This window comes from Tupaia chinensis, unplaced genomic scaffold (assembly GCF_000334495.1).
Source record: "Tupaia chinensis unplaced genomic scaffold, TupChi_1.0 Scaffold143758_1, whole genome shotgun sequence".
Classification (NCBI taxonomy): domain Eukaryota; kingdom Metazoa; phylum Chordata; class Mammalia; order Scandentia; family Tupaiidae; genus Tupaia; species Tupaia belangeri.
The window spans coordinates 1868995-1885663 of record NW_006203607.1 but is presented as its reverse complement, the minus strand read 5'-3'; the positions used below and the strand labels follow the sequence as shown (position 1 = coordinate 1885663).

The 16669-nt window shown below is 49.8% G+C and overlaps 2 protein-coding genes across 2 annotated transcripts in view; one reads left to right on the top strand and one right to left on the bottom strand.

The window, feature by feature from the left end:
• Positions 1-10493, top strand: part of ZNF684 (zinc finger protein 684) — a 50993-nt gene extending 40500 nt beyond the window's left edge. The window contains exon 6 of the transcript XR_001369520.2: positions 10423-10493. The gene's annotated coding sequence lies outside the window, so the exon portion shown is untranslated. The remainder of the gene's footprint in view (positions 1-10422) is intronic.
• Positions 10457-16669, bottom strand: part of RIMS3 (regulating synaptic membrane exocytosis 3) — a 52211-nt gene continuing 45998 nt past the window's right edge. Inside the window, exon 8 of the mRNA XM_006164928.2 lies at positions 10457-15811. Coding sequence (XP_006164990.1) covers positions 15599-15811 — 213 coding nt within the window. The 3' untranslated portion in view covers positions 10457-15598. The remainder of the gene's footprint in view (positions 15812-16669) is intronic.

The window sequence follows — 16669 nt, the reverse complement described above, 5'->3', positions numbered from 1 at the left end:
ATAGCCCGCCCTAATGGCTGTCACACCCGAAGGCCCCATAAAGAGAATGTTTCACTTAGCAGCTTTATAATACAACCAAGTCCCAACACATGAACTTTGCCTTTTTTGTAAATGAAATAAACATTTCATTTTCCACAAACTTTTAAAAATCTTCTCACAGTTCATGTATTTGACCAGTAAGAATTGAGATTCAACATTATCACCTCAAGACTGCAAAAGCACCAGTAATCAAATCAACTATTCATAATACTATATTTTTAGTTGCATCAGAATGCAGAAAACTTTACACATTACAGAACTATTTCAGAGGTGTCTGGTCACATTCAGTTAATCAGGACGCTAACCCTGGGTGATACGACTCACTGATATTCTTTTTTTTTTTAATATTGTATTTAACTTTATGTATTTTTTTTCTCTTTTTTTTTTTGGAGAGATTTTCACTGTAGGGCGCGTGCGCTCGCCAGACAGACAGAGAGAGACATAGAGACAGAAAGCAAGAAATCACCCCCCAGGGGGGATGGTCACGCCGCAATCCCTTCTCCTCCATTCTCCTCTCGGGATCTTGGGCACGCACGCACACGCGCCTGGCATGAGTTTTAAGCCACTGGGTCCGGGACGCGAACCGCGGTCGACTACGTGGGAGTCCAGCGACATCGCCATTACGCTAACTGCTGGTTCCCTTATGTATTTATTTTTAATCAGACCAGAGAGGGATACAGTGAGAGAGAGAGAGAGGGAAAGTGAGAAAGCAAGCTGCCAGATCCGGGATGCAAACCGTGGTCAGCCATGTGGGAGTCCAGTGCCCTAACCACCACTCCACCTGCTGGCTATTGACGTTCTTAATATATGTTTTATTTTGATGCAAACCACACAGCAAAATTATATAGTCATTAATATGATCATTTACTTGTACATTCAAAGATTTATTTATATATGAAGCATAATTATGTCAGTATTTCAGAAACATGAGACTACTGAATGAAAATTTCTCTTTCTCATTCAGAAAGTTGGTATAAGCTGCAGCCTTATTCTGGAGATCGATAGACAGCTCTGACAAAGCACAGCATGGTGCTGTATTATATTTTATACCTCCTAATCCTCAGTGGTTAATACTCTTAAAACAGGGTAATGAACAAAATAGGAATAAAAACAATACGTAGAAGGTTCTCTCTCTGTCTCTGTCTCTCTCTCTGGGTTGCTGTGTCTGTTTCCTAAGGTTTTCCTCAGTACCAGACGAGGATCTTAGATTTTACGCCATGTTTGGGATAATGGGTATCCCATGGAGAGTTCATTCTTCACTCGGTTCAATAGTTTTCTTCAGAAAATATTGACTACAGCACAAATAAATCACCAGCTTATTGCGGAGTGCTTTCTCCTTCCATCTCTGTCTCTGGGGAGCGGCTTGGAACATCTTGTCTTGCTGTCCCACGGCCAGGACACGCTGCAGCCTCGTCTGTGCATGGTCCCCCTAATTAATGCTTTGTGCTTCTTTCTTCAGAGCCCCAAGCTTCCCTGTTCTCATTCTTGCTCTCTGGATCATGGACTCCATGCAGTTCTGGTGACTAGGGAGTCCAAAGGTGTCACAAAACAGTAAAAGAGGGACCAGCAGTTAGCATAATGGCTATGTCGCTGGACTCCCATGTAGTCAATCACGGTTCGAGTCCCGGACTCAGTGGCTTAAACTCAGGCTGAGCGTGTGTGTGTGCGTGCCCAGGATCCAGAGAGGAGAATGGAGGAGAAGAGATTGTGGCGTGGCTGTGCCCCCTGGGGGTTGATTTCTTGCTTTCTGTCTCTCTGTCTTTCTGGCAAACACATGCGCCCTATAGCAAAAACCCCTCAAAAAAAAAAATAAAATAAAAAAAAAAAGTAAAGGACAGGACTTTAAGCAGAGCAGAGTGTGGTCTGTATCCCTGTGGTTTTCTCCCTGCCTCCAACACATGAACTTTTAAGAGATAACCAATTAGTACCCACTCAAAACTAATTCCAATACTATGAACCGTTGAGGGGCAAACCGTTATCCACACCATAATAACCCCTAAGGCATTTCCCTTTACAGTGAGAACAGTGCTGAACTTTGTCGGTAGGTGGCGCTGGAGAGACACTGGAGGAGGAAGACATTTCTCTTGGCTCTTGTTTCTTGGTTTTTCTCCTACTGCTCTACTACAGGACCTCTACGGGCCTCCTGTCCCAGCTGCGTGTCGCCAGCACTTTTTTTTTTGGAGAGGTTTTTGCTGTAGGGCATGTGCACTCACCAGAAAGACAGAGAGAGACAGACAGAAAGCGAGAAATCACCTGGGAGAGGGGATGGCCACGCTGCAATCCCTTCTTCTCCATTCTCCTCTCGGAATCTTGGGCACGCACACACACACGCCCGTCATGAGTTTAAGCCACCAGGTCTGGGACTTGAACCGTGGTCGACTTCGTGGGAGTCCAGCGACACAGCCATTGTGCCAACTGCTGGTCCCTCGCCAGCACTTTAATGCCTGTGAGCTCAGAGCCCCAGAACTAGCCCATTGCCTGCCTTGCTGCAAACCTCCCAATATGAACCCTCAGGCCTCGCACTTCTCTGCTGGTGAGCAAGGTTCTGATACAGGGAAACCCTCCATGACCAATGGCATGTTTTGGCCCTCCAGCTCTTTGGGGGGTTGTCTCCAGTGGCCCTTCAGATATGGAAGACATGCTTCCCGGGCCTCCCACCACTCTGCCTGCGAGAAGGTTCCTAATTCTCAAACCTCCTGCACACACCTGCTAGCCTTGACTCGCCTGTTTTCCCTGCTTGCGGGAGGCTCTGTTCCAAGCCTGGCCTGGGCAACCCCACACATTTCTTTACATCATTGTTACCTTGTTTCCAACAAGATTTGAATCTCAGCTTTGAGGAGAGGAACCCCTTCAAGTATTTTCCTTCCTTTGGTATTTTCCTCAGGGTATTCTTTTTTTTTTAAGCTTTCTTTTTTAAAAATTATTTTATTTAACTTTATTTATTTATTTTCTTTTGACCAGAGAGGGACAGAGAGAAAGAGAGAAAGTGAGAAAGCAAGCCATCGGGTTCAGGACTCAAACCATGGTTGGCTATGTGGGAGTCCAGCACCCTTAACCACCATGCTACCTGCTGGCCCCACCCTCAGGGTATTCTTAGAGTACTTATTACACCTTCCCCCGCTAGAATTAATTATTTTTTATATTAAAATTTCCTTGTTTGGGAACTAGCATAGTGGTTAAGGCACTGAACTCCCAAATGGTTGACTGTGGTTCACATCCCAGACCTGGTGGCTTGCTTTCTTACTTTCCTTTCTCTCTCTCTTTCTGGTCAAATTATAAATTAAATTCCTTATTCAAATTACTGTATGGTTTCTGTTATTATCATTGAACACTAATGGGTACATTAGGTACTTGTGTTGTTTTCAACTTTGAGCCAATATAAATGAAGCTTCCACGAACGTTCTTGTCTTTGGGTGGACATATGTGTTCATTTTCTAATAAACATCTAGGAGTGGAATTATTGATTCCCACGATAAGTATATTTTACTTTTATAAGGAATTTTCAGGGCTGACCTGTAGTGTAAAGTTAAAGCACCTGTGCATGGGAGCCAGCTCCCACATGGTCAATTGTGGGGTCAAATCCTGGCCCAGGGGGCTTAAAAACCACACTGGGTACACATGGAAGTGTGTACTGAAACCCCTGACAGGATGGAAAAATGGAAGAAAAAGGATCAAAGGATCGTGGCAGGACAACACCCCATTGGGGGTGTTTGCTTTCTTTTTCTCTCTCCCTGGCAAGCATGTAGGACTTCTAGCGATTGAAAGAGAAGGGACTTGCCAACCTGTTTTCCAAAATTATCGTACCTTTATATTCCCATCAGAATTGCTGCTCCATATCTCCAACAACACTCAATAGTGTCGGTCATTAATTTTAGACATTCTAGTGGATATGCAGTTCCTGATGACTAATGATGAGGAATATCTTTTCACATTCATTAATAGTTTATCTTCTTTTTTGGAAAAAAAAAGAATTATTTAATTTTATTTTATCATCATCATTGTTTTTTAATTTGCTACAGGGCATGTGTGCTCACCAGAGAGAGAGAGAGTGAGAGAAAGTGAGAAGGCAAGCCGCCATGTCCAGAACTTACACCATGGTTGGCCATGTGGGAGTCCAGCACCTTAACCACCATGCCACCTGCTGGCCCCTGTATACTTTCTTTTGTGACACGTCTGTTCACATCGTTTGCCTGTTTTTGTCTGAGTCATCTTATTACTAAGTTGTCATCTTGTTAGGAGTCTTCATAGCCTTTCAAAAAGAGACAACATTTTAATTTTTATGAAATGTTTTTTGTCTTTTTTATATCATAAGAAAGATATAAAAATTTGCATTTCCAAATAAATTTTAGCATCAGCATGTCAATTTCTTTTTTTGGAGAGGTTTTTGCTATGGGGCGCGTGTGCTCGCTAGAAAGACAGAGTGGTAGAAACCGGGTGCACCATGGGTGTGGTGTGCATGGATCATTCTGAGACCAACCTCTCCTCACCCCAGCCCTGTCCATGGAGGGACTGTCTTCCAGGAGGCCGGTCTCTGGTACCAGGAAAGTTGGGGACAGTTGCTATAAACAGTTTTTTTAAATAAGTAAACAGAAGTATTTCATATTTTATATTTTCATGTATTTCTGGTGCCCTTCATTCTTTTTTTATGGGACTGACTTTTCATTCTGTATCATTTTCCCTTATCTGAATGTTTTTTAGTATTCCTTGAAGTACAAAATTGATGGCTCAGCCCTAGTAATTACTAATCTGTTTTTTCTCTATAGACTTGCCTTTTGTGGACATTTCATATAAATGGAACAGTACAATATGTAGTTTTGTTGATTTTTTTCACTTAGCAGGTTCAAGGCCAGTCATGTTGTAGCATGTGTCGTGCCAGTACTTCTTCCATTTCTTGTTGCTCAGTAATAGCACATTGCATGGACGTACCACACATTGTATGTACCTGGTCATCAGTTGATGCACATTTGGCTTGTTTCTGCTATTTGACTATATTCAATAATTCTGCTAGGAACATTCATGTGCAAGTTTTGTGTGGACATGTTTTCAGTTATCTTTCTTTGTATACTTAGGAGCAGAAGTGCTGGGTCTTATGGTAACTGATGTCGAACCTTTGGAAGAACTGCTAACTTGTTTTCACAGTGGCTGCATCTTCTACCTTTCTACAGGTCTAGTTTCTCTACACCCTCACTACCACTTGTTCTCTATTCCTTTATTTTTTTAAAAAAAAGTTTGTTTCTTTCATGAGCAATAGAGACTCACTACCACTTGTTCTCTATTCCTTTATTTATTTATTTTTTAAAAAAGTTTGTTTCTTTCAAGAGCAATAGAGTCAGAGAGAGAAAGAGAAAGAGTTCCTCAACAGGGACCCAGTGCCACAATCCACTCCCAGCCTTCAGCCAGCCCTGGACCATGGGCAAGTGTGTATTCAGGGAGGTTTTCAGGTTTAAACTAGGACCTTTCCCATGTGGAATTGTCTTAGAGTGTCGTGTGTTACTGCTGTGCCACTGTTTGTTTCCTGTCCTTTTTTTATTTTTTTTAAAGATTGTGGCTGTAGGGCGTGTGTACTCACCTGGGTAGGAAAGAGACAGATAGTGAGAGGGAAAGTAACAAATCACCCCCCCAGGGGTATGGCCATGCCACAGTACCTTCTCCTATTTCTTCTCCTGGGATTTTGGGCACATGTGCACACATGCCTGGCATGAATTTCAAGCCACTGGTCTGGGACTCAGTGATGGCTTCCCAGGTAGCTAATAATAATCATCTATTATGTGCTCACTGACCTGTGGAGAATGTTGATTTCAGATCCTTTGCCTTTTTTTTTTTTTTTTTTTTTGAGAGAGAGATTTTTGCTATAGGGCATGTGTGCTCCAGAGACACAGAAAGTGAAAACCCACCCCCACCCCCATCCCCTGGGGTGGTTTGGCTATATGTGGTTAAATTGAATAATTCTGCTAGGAATATTCATGTAAAAGTTATACTTAGGAGCAGAATTGCTGGGCCTTATGGTAACTGATGTTTAACCTTTGGAAGAACTGCTAACTTGTTTTCACTGTGACTGCATCGCTTACATTTCCACAGGACTAGTTTCATAGATTAGACATACTGCAGCCCCTTCTCCTTCATTCTCCTCTCAGGATTTTAGGCGTACATACACATGTGCCCAGCTTGAGTTTCAGGTTGTTGGGTCCAGGACTTAAACCGTGGTCAACCATGTGGGAGTCCAGCACCTTAACCACCATGCCACCTGCTGCCCCTCCTTTGCCTATTTTTAAATTGGGTTATTTGTCTATTTATGATTGAATCATGAAAGTTCTTTATAGGAGGCCAGCAAGTGGTGTAGTGGTTAAGGTACTGGATTCCCACGTGGTCAACTGTAGTTTGAGTCCTGGACCTCGCAGCTTGAAACTCACACTGGGTGCCTGTGTGTGCCTGCCCCAAATCCTGAGAATGGGAGAAAGGGATTGTGGCGTGGCCATTCCCCCTGGGGGGTGATTTCTCGCTTTCTGTCTCTCTGTTTCTCTGGTGAACTCATGTGCCCTATAGCAAAAAATCTCTCGGGGGGGAAAAAAAGAAAAAAAAAGAGAGAAAAAAAAGTTTTTTATGGAGGAAACAGGAGACTATTTCCTTGTCTCTTCCAGCTTCTAGAGGCTGCCCGTGCTCCTTGGCTCATGCCCTCACCTGCTTCAGCCCTCTCCAAAGTCATTCATACCACAGTTTTCTGACCACTCTTCTGCAGCCCCATCTCCTGACCACACCAACCAGAAAAGGTTTTTAATTTTAAAAGCTCATTAAAAAAAAAAAAAGCTCATGTGATTATTCTAGGCCCAGATAACTATCCCAGATAATCTCCAAGTCCTTAACTTAATCACATTTGCAAAGTCCTTTTTACCATGTAAATGGACACACACGGGTTTGGGATTAGAACATAGGCATCTCAGAGGGCCGCCCTTCTGCCTACCACACTGCTACCACAAGGAATGCTTCAGAGAACGTGCTCGTGCGTGCCCCTTCAGTGGGCCTATACACAAGTTTACTGATGGCAGGGTCTGCATGTAATCGGACCAGTGTCAGGTTGCTCTCAAAAATAGCTGCGCCAGGGTCACCAGGTAGCATGGTGGTTATAGCACTGGACCCCACTTGGCAGACTCCATGGTTCAAGTCCCAGACCCAGCAACTTGAAAAATACACCAGGCTCCTGTGCATATGTGCCCAAAACTCCTGAAAAGAGAATGAAGAAGAAGGGATGGTTGCATGGCCATCCCCCCCCAGGGGTTGATTTCTCATGTTCCCTTTGCTTGTCTCTCTGGGGCAGCACACAGGCCCTATGGCAAAAATCTACATAAAATAAAATAAAAGATATCGGCTGCATCCATTTACATTCTCCACAGTAGATGCTGAGGTTCTCATGTCTCCGTTTGCCCTCTTGTGGCATTACCCAGCTTTCTCATTTTTACCTATTATCAGTATAAAGCGACGTTTATTATTGCTTTAATTTGTGTATTAGTATTAAAAGTTTTCCTGTCCTGGGACCAGCAGTTAGTGTAATGGCTATGTCACTGGACTCCCATGTAGTCGACCGTGGTTCAAGTCCCGGACCCGGCGGCTTAAACTCCTGTGGGGCACGTGTGCATGCGTGCCCAAGATCCTGAGAGGAGAATGGAGGAGAAGGGATTGCAGCATGGCCATCCCCCCTGGGGGGTGATTTCTCGCTTTCTATCTCTCTGTCTCTCTCTGTCTTTCTGGCAAAGTGACAGAGCCCTATAGCAAAAAACTCTCAAAAAAAAAAAGTTTTCCTGTCCTTAGGGCAATAAAAAAAAAAAAAGTTTTCCTGTCCTTAGTGCATAAAAATATTTACTTGTTCCTTTATTAAATTTCCATTTTACCTTTCAATTTTGGGTCTAGTAAATGATTTGAAGCTTATCTTTGCATTTTGGTTTGGGTAGGGATACGTTTTTCTGCCCAGATGGTAAAAGAGGTGTCCTAATACATATTTAACTAGTCTGGTTTCTCCCAGTGCTCTAAAGTGCTCTCCTTTGTCATATATTAATTTCCAGATACATATGCTCCAATCTTTGGATGCTCTCTTTTCTTCTTTAAATAGAAGCTGGTGGACTTGTGTTACTGAATATAAATTGTAGAGTAAGGTTCTTGAACTACCAAATGAAATTTTGATTACGTTTACATAGAATTTATAGATTAACTTGGGGTGAGTTACTATCTTTATATTAAACTGTCTCATCCAAGAGCAGGGAATGCCTCCATGTCTTCGTAACAACTCTTTTATCATCAAAGTTTGAGAGGTTTCTTCATGGAGATCTAAGTAGTCCCTAGAGACCTAATGATTTTTATTGCAATGGTAGGTAGCATCTCATGTGTATTTGCTCTAGTGGGGTCATAGTTTGGTTGTCCCAGAATTCACGTGCAGTGACTTGGTTGTACCGTAAATGTCGTAAGTGAAAACTTAGCCCTTCATGGTATCCTAGGGTGGGGCCCCTCTGATCCCCCTCTATGAGGGAAAGTTCTGGTGGGTTTCTATGAGGGGAAAGGAAACCGGAACAGGCAGAAACTCACGGGCAGCCTTTTGCTCAGGACCTTGCCCTCTGCCTCACCAGAAGTTAGCCTGTGGACCTTGGGCCACCAGCCATGAGCTGACCAAATCTCTACTCTTAAATTACTCAGTCTCCGGTATCTTTGTTAGCAATGCAGTAGTGGACTGATATGGTTGTTACAGAGAAAGGCAATTGTTTTTGTAGAGTGATCTTATCACCAGCAACTTTGCTGAATGCTCTTATTAGTTCTAATCATTGATACTATTTTTAAAAAGTTAGCTTGTCAGGGCTAGCAGGTGGCATGTGCTGGATTCCCACATGGCCGGTCATGGTTCAAGTCCCAGACTCAGTGGCATGAAAATGACAAGTAAATAAATAAATGTTTACAAAAGTTAACTTGTACCCCAAATTTTGGCAGAATGGTGGAATGGAGAAGGGAATGCAGTGTGACCACATCCCATTGGAAGATGCTTTCTCCCCCGCCCTTCTCTCTCTGTCCCTGGTGAGCACATGGCCAGGTAATTTAATACAAATTAGGTTGGGGCTGGCCTTGTAGCCTAGTTGTTAGGGAGCTGAATGCTACACGACTGACCATGCTTTAAATCCTGACCCCGGGCAGCTTGAAAAACATTCTAGGCATGTGTGCACACGAGCCCAAAGAAATGGAGGAGAAGGGATTGTGGCCTGCACACGGCCCATTGAAGGGCGTTTCTCCCTCTTTCTCTCTGCTGTCTCTGGTGAGCACAAATGCGCTCTGTTAAAAAAAATTAGGTTGTTATAAAATTACTTATAGATGACTTTTATCTCCTCTCTTTCAATCTTTACACCTTTTTCTTTATTTCTTTTTCTTCCTGGGAGCCTTAGAGAATTTTGCTGGGTAGAAGTTTAGAAATCTTAGACTCCTGAGAGCACATGTGATCCCAGGGAGAGAACAGCAGAAAAAGTCAGGATCCTGGGGAGCCCGAGAGCTCAGATGTTGGTCTCAGGTTTTCTCGAGGTACCCATGGGAACTGCAAGGCCAAGGGTCAGGGCCATGGCAGCAGGAGTCACACCGGAGGGCTCTTGGGATGCAGGCTGTCAGCCTTTCCCCTAGCAAACACATTGTGACAATGCTGTATTTTTCTTTATCCAAACCCAGCCCTGGGAGGACATTGGCACTGCCCCGAAGCGACTTCCACCCCTCCATGGGGCAGGGAGGGCACGGGGTGCTTCTGGGGTCGGTGGAGGCTGTAGGTCGCAGCACCAGCCTCAGTGGCGGTTTTCTGCCTGTGTCTGGTGCAACTGAAATACCAGCACTGACCCAGCCACGTGCCCAGGCAGAGCTGCTGGAATCAGGAGCTCGCAGAGAAACAACAGTGGTCGAAAGCAGGCCCTAGCTCCATCTCTTCTCCTCTTAGGGCATCTCTTGTGGAGCCTGTGGGGAAAGGCCTGGAGGGTCTCTAACCGTGGGAGCCAGAGCCAGGAAGTTGCTTAGATCAGCCAGTTCCAGGTTCAGGGTATTGCTGTGCAACAGATTTGCCCAAACAGGAATGGAAAGGTCAAAAACCAGGTCACAACTTTCATTCCTTTTTCCTTTTTAAAAAAGAATTATTTTTGAATTTTATTTGCTATTATTTAATTTGACCAGAGAAAGAGAAAGGGAAAGTGAGAAAGCAAGCTGCTAAATCCAGGACTCGAACCGCAGTCAGCCATGTGGGAGATCAGCACCTTAACCACCACGCCACCTGCTGACCCTCATTCCTTTCTGAGAGGTGCTGTTCTCTCCTGCCTCTCGGTCAGGGCATCCTGCTTCTTCTCTTTATAGTCACCTGGAACCCTGTTTCCTCTCTCCTAGAATAAGAACCATCTTCAGAAAGAAACCCATGAGACCGTTTTCAAACTGACTTTAATCTTTTTTTGCTGCCCAAATACTGTACATGCAGAAGCCAGGTGAAGAAGTTTCTCCTCAAGGAAATTGGCAAGAACTTGTACGCGACAGCCAGCAGCCCCTCCCAGCTGTCCCCCCGCCACTCAGGAACCGAGTGTGGGAAAGACGCGGCACATGGAGCATGTGCAGAGCAGATAGAAAAGGCGCTCTGGAGGCTTCTCTAACGGTGTGCTTGTCAGTCCCTGTCAGCGAGCTCTTCGTAGGGTGCACAGGGAAGTTCTAGAAACGGGGGTTCCTGCCTGCTGGGAGCTGGCGTGCTGAGGGGGTTGACAGAACTACCAGGCCCACCTTCCCTAAGGAAGCAGCCACTCTGCCTTCTGAGATGGTGTCTGGGAACAGCATTTGGGAGGGAAGAGTGGTTTGAAGAAGCAAAATACTTGCAAGGAAAGTCAGTTCCCTCCCCCGGTCACAGAGCATCTCCTTTAGAATCCACAGATCTCCAGCTTTCCCGTGAGGCCATCTGGACGCAGAAGGGACTGACCCAGCCTCATCTGCTGTTGGGGACACTGACCCACACGATGCAGCGGAGGGCATGCCAGCACATCAGCACCTTGGAAACTGTCCCGTGGAGACAAGCCTCGATCATTCCTCCTCACAACACGAGAGTAAAAGCCATGAGGGGAAAGCAGAGTCCGTTAGGATTCCCAGAGTTCTAGTCAGAAGCAGCATCTGAGCGTGGACCAGATTAGGACCTGCGCCCAGCTTGGGCACCAAGGTCTGGAGGAACCGGGTGCCGAGTACACCAGGCTAGCACTCCTCATCCGCTCCAGATCAAAGATTTGGAAAGCCTGGAGGGGACTATGGAGCAACCAAGGAACGCTCTAATTTCACAGACGAGGAAACCGAGATCCAGAGAAGGAGAGGAGTCTTGCACGAGGTCAGTTTCTGACAAACCTGTGTGGAACCCAGCCTGTGATTCCTATAGCCGGCGGCCCCTATCTGGGTCACTGGCTGAGGGGGCAGTGCTCCATTGTCCCTGCGATTCCCAGCCCCATCTCTGTTAGCAGAGCTGTCTGGAACCCAGGCACAGGGACCCTTCCTGGCATCTGTGAACTCCTGGGGAGGCCCAAGACCCTGTGCTTCCTGGCCACGTTTACAGCCAGAGCCTTGGAAGGTTCTGCAAAGCAGCAGCACACATGCCTTTCAGTGAGCACCTGCCCTGGCCAGCCTAGGCCCCTGAGAGAATGCCAATTTCTCTCACCAATGTGGCTTCCCTCACAGGCACAGCCATGCTGGGCCCACAAAAGCCCAAGCTCAGGGTTGAGGGGAAGAAGGGGGAGTTGCTTTGCTACATGGAAAGATTAAGCCCTTTGTCAGAGAACAAGGCTCCACCACTGGGCACGCCAACACCGGAGCCACGTGTGTGCAGCTCACCCAGCAGGGCGGTGCCCCTGGAGGCCAAGTCGCTCTCTTTGGCGTCACTGACATTGCTCTGAGAGGCACTCTTTCAAAATGAACCCTTTCCCGCCAGGCCAGGCCAGTCCAGCCCCACCAGGCCTCACCCCTGTGCAGGGCTCCCCTGCTCTAGTCACCACTGTTCTGACTTGCCTCATTCACCTCTGACCTGAGTGAAAAGCAGACTTGAGGAGTAGGCAGGGCACAAGTCTGTAGGTTCTCCTCCTCCCCGGTCACCCAGCGAAAGACAGTCCAGCGGAGGAGGCAGCATCAGGGTATGGAAGAAAACCGAGGAGAGGAAGAGAAAGGGAGGAGGAGGCAGGGAAGCAGGCCTCTTCTCCATCTCCCTGCAGCCACTGCGGAAGTACTGCTGGACAACCTCCTGGCCCTGAACGGTGTGCCAGCCCTCTCCACCCCGGTGGAGAGCAGCTCGGACAGTATCGAGCAAAGGCAGCAGTTGCTTGCACGGAGTTTGCACAGTGTGGGAGCGATTGGGGAAACGTGGGAGAGCAGCCTTTCTAAAGCTCTGCTGCTTTCTGGGCCAAGGAGGATGGGGACTGTGAGGTATCGGGAGCTCTAGAACCCCAGGGGGACAGGGTGCAGCATCTCCTGGGCAGCAGGGCATGGAGGAAGGACCCCAGGTGCATGTCAGGGGTCCCGGCAGATAACGCAGTCTGAGATTGTGCTACATTTCATTTCCAAGGAGGTCCCCTTGGAGAGTTCTATTGTCTTTAAAAGTGGAGGCTTCTGCTGTCCTCAAGCTGGCAGTAAAGAGCTCCGGCATGCGTCCTGGGTGGGTGTCACAGCCCTGGGAGGACAGGCTCCCCCTCAGACTCTAACTGGCAGCAAATCCACAGGCGATGGGCTGTGTGGGTGCCCCCTCTCCGGAGCGCCTGGGTTCTGGCTCAGCCCCAGGAAACACCAGCCTTGCCTGGACTTGCCGGACACGGCCGTCTTCTAAGTGTTCCTTTCCTAGCGGAACTGTGGGAGAAGGGGCTGGAGGGGCAGTGTGGTTTCAAAGATAGTTCATCCCTGAAGGATTAAATCCCCCTCATCAAACCAAGATCTGGCCCCATTTCCTGGAGCCTGCTCATACCAAAGGCCCTTTGCGGACTTCCCTGTAGGGAAGGCGTCTGAGAAGTGGGGCAGACGGATGGAGCATGCCTGTGAAGACAGATGCTCTGAGTCATCCGTCACTCTCTGCCCACAGCCCAGCATCACTGCAGGGCCACTCCCGTCTCTGCCACATTCCCCGAGAACCCGCCTGACCAAGGGGAGATAGGATGACAGAGCCCCGTCCTGTGACCACCGCTGCTGGGTTCCACCTGGGCTGGGGCATTTGGAGCCAGGACACTGAGCCAGGCAGTGAGTTGGCCCAGGGGAGGGAGGACTCGGGAGGGATCCCGTTCCTTCCTCCCCCACCTTTCCTCTCACCCCAGCGGTGGTCAGGACTCACACCGTACACTCATCTTCTGGGTCAGGCTAGCTCTGAGCGGCCTCTCAGGTAAGCCCTGCTCCCAGGAGGCTGAGAAACGCCTTCAGATCCAGCCCGTCTCCATCACACAGACTTGTCAACCTCACAACTTAATCCTCACGGGGGAAGATCCAGTGGGGTTTGGTAACGTGTTTGCAGCGTTAAATAATTCCCCAAGGTCAATTTGGGGGGGGGGATCCCCTTCCATTAGAGAGGTGGGATAGTGGGGTGGCTCGTCTCCTGGCGTTGCAGGCGGGTCATCCCATTACCGGCACATCAGGCCCCTCTGACTAGACCCTCCCCGAGAGGCAAAGGGCACTGCAGCCCCTTTCAGCCAACAGCCCCCTGCCTCCCTCTATCATCCTGGAGCCCTAGGAGGAGGGCGTTGAGCCCCCCCCTCCCCGGGGTGGCTGCATGCTCTGAGGTCACGCCTTGGTGCTCCATCAGCAAACCTGGGTCACCCACAACCCAGCGCCCCACAGGTACACCACCCTGGGACGAGCATACCGCCATCAGGAGGTAAAAATACCCTTTTGCAAGCAAGTTTCTTCCCTGTCTCCCCACTAGGGTCAGAGAGTACAGAGCCCTCTGTCCCATTTTAGGAGCAGAAGTGCGTGCTCTCCCAAGCCACCTCTGCCTAGAGAGCACCCGGCCCAGTCTGTCCGTGCCCACGGGGTCCTCTCCGAAACGACAGGACCAGGGGCTTCAGTCACCTTCCTGTCCTTACCCACTTTCTGCCTGTAGGCAGGACCAGTGGGGTCCTGGCTTCTTCCCCTAGTTGCCAAAGATTCTGGCCTCAGCCCAGTACAGATCCCTGCCAGAAAATGCCCTCTTCTCTCCCACCTGACACGTACCCAACGGCAGCCCTGTCTACCTCCTGGGCAGCCTCACTGTCAACCTAGAACTGAGGTCGCAGGTCAGATTTGGGCACCCCGAGTCAGACTTCAGGGTTCCTCGCAGACATCTCCCAGGTGCAGTCCAGGCACGGTCCCGCCGACAGGGCCAGCTGCCCAGTCTGCATGGCCTGAGTGGCTGTGAGACGCTCCAGCCAGATGAGGGTGGGGCAGGAAGCGGAGACAGGTGAGGTGCCGGGAGCGGGCTGATCGGGAGGGCGGTGGCGGAGTGCAGGGAGGCAGGGGTGAGTATTGCTTGTGCAGGGCTGGTGACTATCGACTAGAGTCTAGAGCTGGGCCGCCCCTGGAGCCAGGAGCCAGGAGTCAGGAGGCTGGAGCCCATGTGGCTCCGAGCTCCCAGGCAGGGACCCTGGTTTGGAAATGAGCAAAAAATAGAGCCCCAGATGAGCAGCTTCATGCAGCTAATCCCCTGCCCCAGCACCTCCATACTGAGTTCTGTCCCACCAGGGACGAGCCTGGAGGGCCCGGGGAGGCTGGCTGTTCTGGCAGGGGGCAAGCCCTCTGAGGCCGACCCCGGGCCCAGGGGAGAGCTCCTTCACTGTTGGTGTGAGGAAGCTTATGGAGAGAGAGGAGGTGACCCGCGCTGGGAGGCTCCGGGCACCCTTGATGGGGGCTGGCTGCCCGCCCTGGGAGCTGAGCCCTCCTGTGCTTCGCTTGTAGGAAGGAGGGGTCCCAGTCCCAGAGAAGGCAGCTCCTGCCTCCAGGGCTGGGCCCAGGCTGATGAGCAGAATGCGTTTGGTGGGAAGAGCGAAGAGCGGCCAGGGCTGCTCGGCAGGGGAGTGGAGGTGGGTGGTGGGGCCTCGGGGGCCAGCTGCGGGGGTGCTACATTCCTCAAGAAAGAGCAGCAGTGCTGGGACAGGTGAAGGGTGTGACTGAGACGAGACGGAAACTCAGCGGAGGACCACCGAGAGGAGGCACAGGTGGGGAGCCCCTAGGCTCTGCCCTGAGCTCGGGCCCAGGCAGGATGGCCCACGGCCGCATCCCCACTGCCACCCCTGGAGACTCCTCTGGGTGAGCCGTGAACACACAACACTCCTTTGGGTTTCTTTTCAGCGAGATAGAGACATGGGTTTCAGGCGTGTAGTCACCAGGACTGACCATACCAGACAAGGGAACAGATACAACATGGTCACACACAGACACAGACACGCACACATACACGCACACACCCCACTGCCAGCTGGGACAGCCCAGGAGCCAGCAGGCATGCAGCGGGGACGGGGTCCGGAAAGACACGAAGACTATGTACAGGGGAGGGGCCAACAGGCACCCTAACCACCGCTCTCTCTGCCTGATGTCCTTAGGAGCACGAAGGGCTGGTGGCACTCTCCAGGGAGGACTGGGACAGGCGCCGGGTGAGGGATCCAAGCGTGGAGTCTGCCACGGAGGAGGTGGGGAAGAGTTTGTACCAGCCGGTGACAGCGGCGCTCAGGTCCAGCTCGTCCAGCATGATCTGGGCCATGCCCATGAAGCACTTGTGGTCCATGCGGCCATAGTCTCCCCAGACAATCACCTGTGTGAGGAGGGACAGGGAAGAGCTGAGCCACTCCCTGACGCCAGGACACCTGCCAGCCTTGCCAGAGCGCGGTGGGCCAGACAGCACGCACGCACTGATTCAGGCAACAACGTGCCGAACGCTGGCGCTGTGCCGGGTGTGTGCGTTATTTCAAGTGTTATGACAAGCACGTAGCTGCGGTGCTGGGTGTTATTTCCATGCGAGGAAACCACAGCTCAGGCTCAGTAACCCAGAGTTTCAGGGGCTTGTGGCAGAACTGGGATTAGAACCTGGGTGTGTCTGACTCCAAAGCCTCCCAGATGACACCTAGCCCCAGGAAGGGCAGCTGAGTGCCTGGGACCTAGGGCACACCTCTGGCTCCGGTGCTGGCTCTCTGTGGACCTTGGTCAGCCCCTTGCCCTCGGGGGACCTCAGCATCTCACCCCATAACACAGAGAGAGCTTGCTGGTTTTCAGACTTGTGCTTTTATTAGCCAGTCTAAACCAACCCCTTCTCAGGACCCAGGACTCTGTAGTTCTGTGTGTTTGGAACTTGGGGGCACAGCTGAGGGAAGGTCCTAGACAAGTCAGCCTGGCTAGCCCCACTCCCCACCCCTACCCTCACCTTGCCTCTGCCACATTCGTAGCCTCAAGCAAGACCAGCAGCCACTGTCAGCTGGACGCTTCGTGGGTGGCCGTGGGTGCCGACTGTGTTAGGCTCTCCACAGCCACCTCTCATCCACCACGCACACCACGGCACCCAAGAGTAGCCAGGGCCCAGCTGTGCTGTATCTCCACATGACCGTGGTTCTTCAAATGGGCATCGGATGCCCCCCCCCCCCAACCGGGGAGGGGGGCGGGCCCCCCCCCCCCAGCA